The sequence below is a fragment of the Dreissena polymorpha genome, chromosome 2 (assembly GCF_020536995.1).
Source record: "Dreissena polymorpha isolate Duluth1 chromosome 2, UMN_Dpol_1.0, whole genome shotgun sequence".
Taxonomy (NCBI): domain Eukaryota; kingdom Metazoa; phylum Mollusca; class Bivalvia; order Myida; family Dreissenidae; genus Dreissena; species Dreissena polymorpha.
In genome coordinates this window covers 57040265-57047852 of record NC_068356.1, presented here as the reverse complement: position 1 = coordinate 57047852, position 7588 = coordinate 57040265, and the positions used below count along the sequence as shown (strand labels likewise).

At 37.5% G+C, this 7588-nt stretch overlaps 1 protein-coding gene across 1 annotated transcript; it reads right to left on the bottom strand.

Moving 5' to 3' along the window:
• Positions 1–1553: 1553 nt before the first annotated feature.
• Positions 1554–7588, bottom strand: LOC127869747 (uncharacterized). The gene is made up of 4 exons (XM_052412407.1): positions 7478–7588; positions 3999–4645; positions 3387–3685; positions 1554–1559 (listed from the first exon to the last, which is right to left on the bottom strand). The coding sequence occupies exons 2-4, from the start codon at positions 4624–4626 to the stop codon at positions 1554–1556; spliced, it is 933 nt and encodes a 310-aa protein (XP_052268367.1). The 5' UTR covers positions 4627–4645; positions 7478–7588.

Below are 7588 nucleotides of genomic sequence, written 5' to 3'. Positions count from 1 at the left end.
CGATACGTTTATATCGCTGGACGCTATCTTTATTCCGACAATTGTTTTTTCTTGTTTCTTTGTCAACCATTTTTATTGTGTCTGTCTGCGCGAATTTAACTTAAGGTAGATAACTAACGGTTTATTAGGTCGTGTGTTTGTTCTAAATTCTAGCGAACAATTGTTTATATCTTGTTTTGTTTACTAACATTTCCATTGACAACAACAACGTCGATTGCCTTCAGTCAGCAACAATTTAAAATAACGGACGTGTAAGCGCCTTAAATACACATGAGCTTCGTTCTGGGAAAGCAGGGCTAAATACACGTGCGAAAAATGTAGTCCCATATAAGCCTATGCATTTCGCACAAGCTAATGATATTTATGATATTTTTCATTTAAATAAGGCCTCTTCTTATCGAACATCCTATTTAGGCGGAAAATGCCGCCGCTGATTAGCCTTTGCGGACTGCACATAGTAATCTGAGACGACTCTTAACGCATATGCTTTAATGCCTGTTTTCCCAGAACTAGGCGTATATAATCCACTGATTTTGTATAATGTCAGTGCAGAGATTATCACCGAATATACGTCAATATTTCATTCATTTTGAGCGTCCTTACTGCACTGCAGTTTCATAATTGGGATGATCAACTTAATGAACTATTGATTTATTCTTCGGCAAATTATGACCCGTGTTATAACAGCGTCGACTTACCGTTGTGGTCGGGCACGTATAGAGTCTGAAATTATTCCGTTTCCTTATTGTTATTAATAGAGTTTGACGATTTTGAAGAATAACAACAGCAGCGAATAATCGTCTATAGTGTAAATATGAATTAATCTTGCACAGCTAGTTTTCAATATATAAATGCAAAAAGAAGAAAAACAACAACACCGCATGAAATTTTTGTCACTTTTAATAAAATCTGTGATCAAATTTAAATAAATTAGCAATAATAAATCGTGATCAAAAACAGACGTAATAGAGACAGAGTGATAAATACTATAAATATAAACCGTTTTAAATAAGGCTTTATACTTCGAGGAATGATCAGAAAGTTTATAGAATGTTTTGCATAATTTCTTTAGTTGACGTCAGAGCAGAGTCAATTTTTCACAAAATGTATTTCTACAAACTTATTTATCAAACCTCGTATAAATAGAACTACATGTTATGGTTGGACAATTATTGCGCCAATTGATGCTATTAATAGTAACATTTGCAGGAGGAAAACGTTGAACGTGATCCCAAGAAATATAATTACGTCGTGTACATACTTTCATTTATAAATAAATTAAAAAATTAAGTCGGACGTGGGGCTAGCTATGAAGGAGTATATTTTCGGCTCTACTCAGCCTTTTTAAGTATTGGATATTATTTAAGAACTACATATACATTTACTAATTATGGAGTTCCTAATTGATACTAAATATAGAAACAAATAACTTCTACAAGTGGTTAACATTCCCATGGACGGCATGGATAAGGGGAAGGTGCTTGTTGCAAGAACACAGCAAAATTAAAATAAAACACAAAACAAAACAATAACGGATACAAGTCAATCAAGTATTATACCTGCAATGGTTGTGCACGGCTTTTTAAGCTAACTGTTACTATTTTTGGTAACATCATGTGACGTTATCCTGGCGCTACTCATTCGGATTCACTCGAACTATTTTGACAGAGATAAAACAATGGTCCATAGTCGAAGCGTCCAGAATGATATAAACTAGCTAAATTAAAATGATAAATATTACCTGCGAACTATGTATTTAAAATAACCAGCTTATTGTTGAAAATAGGTCGACATGGTGGAAAATTGCCGAAAATGTATGTGACAAATACGTTTCAAGCAAATATTGTAATATTGTTAAACTATTGATACTCAATTGAGCGTGAATGGATTCTTGCGTTTAAATTAGCTTCGCTCAATAAAATCAACATTTCTTGTGTAAACCATGTAATAAATTTATCAAAATTCAATAGACGTTTTTTTAAGGAGGTATATAAATATTCTATAAACTACTTGAATAAATATAGCCAATTAAATATCTAACACAACAAAAAAATCACAGCAAAAAGAACAGCTATCCAAAAGAAAAGAACAATATTATAAATAACAAACAAAGTGATAAGTAATGACATACTCTAACCTTAACAAGTGGATATCTCTTTAACACACTCTATAAAATATATGTTTATACTAAAATAGCACAAACAACCATTTACAAATCACAACCAGTTGGATGTAAAACGTTGAGGAACACATTTTTTCGAACACATAAACATATAAACTTGAACACACAAATGTTTCCGTAAATCCACGGAATATTCGGAGAACCACACAGGGACAATTAATAACGCTTATGGAATGATGACAGGCACTGAACATTTCCGTAACGGAAAAACAGTGAAGTATGTTTCGGACATTGTACTTATGTTCGGATATTTGGATATGTTCGTGAAGACAACATAATCGATGCATAAATACACGTACATGTATAATCACAGACATAATCACAGCGTCACTCAGTTGGAAGGCTTCTAAGTGACAGCAATACATATTCGAATACAACAATATGTAAACGTGTTCGATATGTGAGCAAATTGATCATGATCAAAACTGATGCGTTAAATACTGGACAATTGAGAGACAAATCTTAATACGAAGTTTTACAGGACGGAAAACAACAAAAGTGTGAGTGATTCGATATGACTATTTAGAGATGTGTATGATTGTATGATTGAATGGAATGTTAGCTTTGAGCTTTGAGCCTAAGTGGAATTCTTAAATGCAAAATATACAATCAATCAATGTCGTTCATTATCATATAAATAATTATATGTTAAATAATAGGACAATAGCTTTGTCCTTGTAAAACGAAAGTACGGTAATCGATCGCCTAACGGATTACCCATTACAGGTCAGTTTCAAAAGTAGGTAATAAGCCAAAAGTGACAACTTTTAAGATTTATGCTCACAAAAACTTTTGATGTTTTTCAAAACTTCGAGTGAGTCTTTCATGACTTCGTTTGTCTGCACCAGCTCTCGTCTGAATTGTTCAAACCCGCGCGGCGATGCGTCAATTCTGCGCACTGACCTATATGCACTCTCCGCCATCGCCAAAAACTGTTTCTCCATAATTGCGCATGTGCAGTTCGCAGACTTTCGGTCACGCTCCGTTTCCGTTTCCGATTTGAGCAATTTGCTGCGCACCTTAGTAATGTCAGACTCTAACTGTTGTAGATACCGATAACCCATTTCTCTCTCCAAATCTGCAATGAGGAAGGAAACATATTTTTCAATGTCCAAAGTAATTCAAACTATCATCGCACTTAAAAATTGCATTTAGACGTGATCATTTTTGTTAATGCACTTATTTAAGAATGCGTCAAACTTACCGCTTTTATTCGCTTCGGAGTAGAAACGTATTCGTCTTCAATATCGAGGCGACGCTTGGCTCGAAACGACTCCGAATCGCTAAAGAAGCTTGCAAGTTTGCTTCTGAAAGACGGACTGCCGAGGTAGTAGTGGCTTTCCGGTTCCTGGTGGTCCCGTGACAACATGGCGCCGAGGTCGTGTGAGCCAGCCACATGCTCGTAGGTCACGTGGTCACGTGAGCTGCGGTGATGCCTTGGCGACATGTAAGCGTCTCTCTGCTGGTGGTAGGAAGCTTGAGGAAGGCTGGTGAGGTAGGAACCTGACGGGCAAAACAACAAGTTTAATGCATGTAGTAATTGATGCTGAGTTTGAATATAAAGATGATTATCTCTATGATGATAATAATTGATGGTGAGAATTGATGATTGTAATGATTGCAACTATGAGTATTAATTTGTTTTCGGGATGATGGTTGATTTTGGCCGCGGCTTTGGTGGTGATGACGGTAGTGTTAGTGCTAATTGTGATACCGATAATGTTGGTCATGCTTATGACGCTGTATGTCTGATGTTGATTGTTCAGGTGGTCGTATTGGGCATTTTGAATAATAATAGTAGAAATTAACAACTCACCATTCGCGACTTCTTCAAACAGGCGTTTTTTGACCCGTTGTGACTCCGCCTCGACCTCACATCGGTAATGCTCGGTACTTTCCGGAGAGAAGTTGAACTCGCTGGACGCATGGCGAACTGACGGAGACTTATTTACAATGGGTGACCTTGACCTTATCTGGGGTGATCGTGACCCCACGGACGGTGAGGGTGGCGACCTTGAGCTTGACCGTTCGCCCAGCATCCAGTCTGATTTTTCACAGAGATACGAGTCTGAATAGGCTTTGTGGAAGTCTGAACTTAAGCAATGCGAGACATTCATCATTTCACAGCTTCGTTTCTGAGGAGTTCTGAATATCACATCTTTACACGAAGGATTCAAGTTTTCGTTGTTATTGTTTTGTTCTGATTGTTTTTCGTCCGAAATTATTCTAATATCCGGCATAGATGGAGTTATTCGCTTCACGATTTCACTGACACCTTTTTGCTCGTGTCGTGAATTTGAGTTAATCGAGTCTATTTCCGCTCCATCTATACTGTCGCCACTTTCTGCTCTTTTCAATTCCTCTGCTGAAATTATCGTCACCGGCTCTCTCCACGTTTTGCGAAACGGTTCTTCAATCCGAATAGTTGCGGTTCGGGCCTGCATGGCTGGTGTTTTTATTTGTCTGAAAGTATAATACACAATTGTGCAAATGATTGTCATCGTGTGTCGTTGATCCGCTCTTCCTCACAAACCACTCACGGTATGCCGATTAAAGACTTGTTTATGGCCAAATAATGTCTGATAACTGACGGCAATTCAAACGCAACGAGCGGACGAACGAATCTAACGATTCGCAGACATCCCCGCCCAAATCTTCCCACGGCGCTTCATCTATAAAGATGTATAGCAAGAGATCAACCCCGTACGAACGTAATAGCGGTAACTTTCAGAATGTCGGTCGCCAGACTTATTCGTGTTGATAAACAGTGCATGGGACAACTAAAATAAACGAAGCACAAATACCTGAAGTTTCGATTTTTGTTTAATAAAAAAACTGTTCGCACGTAATTACAGCTGCGCAACTGTTATCTAACATTTTCTGCTGATAAAACTAGGCGACCTTTGCGCAGTAAAAATCTTGAAAATCAAAATTTAGGCTTAATCAAACACTCATGTTGATTCGCACTATCTGCTCAATCGGTATTCCCCAAAAGCAAACAGAAATCGAAATAGTTGAATGCGGAACCCATATCGCAGCGAGATTGGGGTAAGTGTTGACAAATCTGTAGCTCTGATAATAAGGGGCTGGATTCTGTTTTTCAAGAAGTTAGTAAAGATTGTGTAAATAGAACAGGTTGATTGTGTTTGTTTTTTTTGCGCTTGAAGTACCAGCTCTTTTGCTGTGATTTGACGTGTAGAGAACGATTAACATGTACCCTGGTACAAGTAGTAACACACATTTTTGTCCTAAAAATGTGTAAAAAAACAAATTTCTTTAAGTTTAATGAACTGGAGAAGTATGAAGAGATGGAAGGCGAGAATGTGAAATGAATCAAGTAGTGACAATGGTTATTTTGATTATGCAAATGATGCTTAAGGTAATGCTGATAGGATTGTGGTAATGGTGGTAGTGATGATGATGATGATGATGATGATGATGATGATGATGATGATGATGATGATGATGATGATGATGATGACGATGATGATGATGATGACCATAACGATCATGATGCTGTTTCTGGTGGTGGTAATGCTGTTGTTTGAACTGTCGCTGCTTTTAGTGCTGATTGGTGGTGATTGTGGCGACGATGATGATCAAGACCATAACAGACGATTTAATCACTGTTGAGACGTCCCAAACTATTCGTTAATTCAGCTGTTGTGTGATGCCCCAAGTATTGCAGGAGTCAACGTATGAGCCTCGCTCTGGGAAGACGGGCCTTAATGCATGCTCGTAAACCTTCGCCTAAGATTAGCTTGTGCAGTCCAAACAGGCTAATCAGAGATGACACTTTCTGTCTTAACTGGATTTCTCACGGAAAAGAGCCGTCTTTTGCTTTTAAACACAAAATACCACAAAAGCGGACAGTGTCGTCATTGATTACCGATAGTCTGTGGGGACTGCCACGGGCTAATCTGGGACGACACTTTACGCACCTGCAGTACAACCCGATCTTCCTCCCAGAGCTCGTACAAATTGTGATCCCTCCTTTAATCAACACATAACCGCGCCTGCAGTGTGCACGCAGTGTGGTGTACAAACATTTTATTTAACACCTCACTATCGCCGCCGTATCGCAATACCGTCCGAAAGTAATAGTATTACATAGGAATTAATTCCCTTATTACATTTCTAAAGCAGTATCGGGTAATCGTTAATTACAAGTAGAATTAACCGTCATTGTTGTTGCGTGCACGCGGCCACTTTCATCTCCCTAGTTATCGAATACACACGTAACTTTAATCCCCGTTAAAGCTAATACGCGATCGCCCGTTTAGACTAAACCCCGATACTGGTATACCATTGTTTTGCAAACAATGTGCATAACTGAACCAAAGGCGTCTTGATACCATACGGATTGTATTGTTTGTGGTTGGACTTTGGTTCCTTGATACGAAAACCGTTTGATCAAATGCTATCGAATATATCGGTATATTGCGCAATGTCGATGGGCTCATTGTGTTATTGGGTTATTTGTGTATTAAGACAGAAGTTGGTTAATGTATTGAATTCACCGACGATTGCTATGATATTTAATCAATCAATCAATCAATCAATCAATCAATCAACCAACCAACCAGTCAACCAATCAATCAATCAATCAAAAAACACATCGATATATATATAAATCATCCAACCAACCAGCCTCATATATTTTTCTCAAATTAATTTAAAATCGCCTGTTCATGCGACAACTTACATATCCTGATCGACGTCTTCGACAAAGACACAAAAAGTGCATGTTAACAGACACCCATAAAACACTTAATTCGCAAACGTGCGGCGACCAGTAAATCAATGCACATACCACACCAAAATTGTGCACGAACATGTGCACGCTAGTGAGCCTTTTAATATTCTCCCATAATTACAATATACCTTCGCGCGTCTTATCTAACGAGAGATAACGACGCACCAAGATTAATGGAAGTTGTTAATTTAATGCTTCTTTTTATCTGTCAATGCATTTGTATGTAAATTTTTAATTTATTGATAGAATTCGTGAGTGCTGCTAGCACACTATGCAGGATTTTCTGTTAATGGGTAGTTAGTTGCACTTTCAGTCGTTGCTGTTGATGCTGGTGATTATAATAATGATGATTTTGTATTCTTTATGTTTCTATATTTCTTTTATTAACACTTGTTATCGAATCACTTTTATCACCAAGCCTTTGCTCTGTTATTTTAATATTTATTTTAGAATTCTACTATAAAATGCAATGCAGCATTATAAATAAACTGTAAGTATTTAGAATAGCTCAAATATATATAAAAAGTTGTCATATTTACCTCCTGTCTCGTTAATATCCATGTAGTGCACTTTACTATCTCATTGTGAATTCTTCTTTGTCTGCTTTCTTTTAAAAACTCTCCCTTCGACAAACTTTTGTTTTGCTTCTG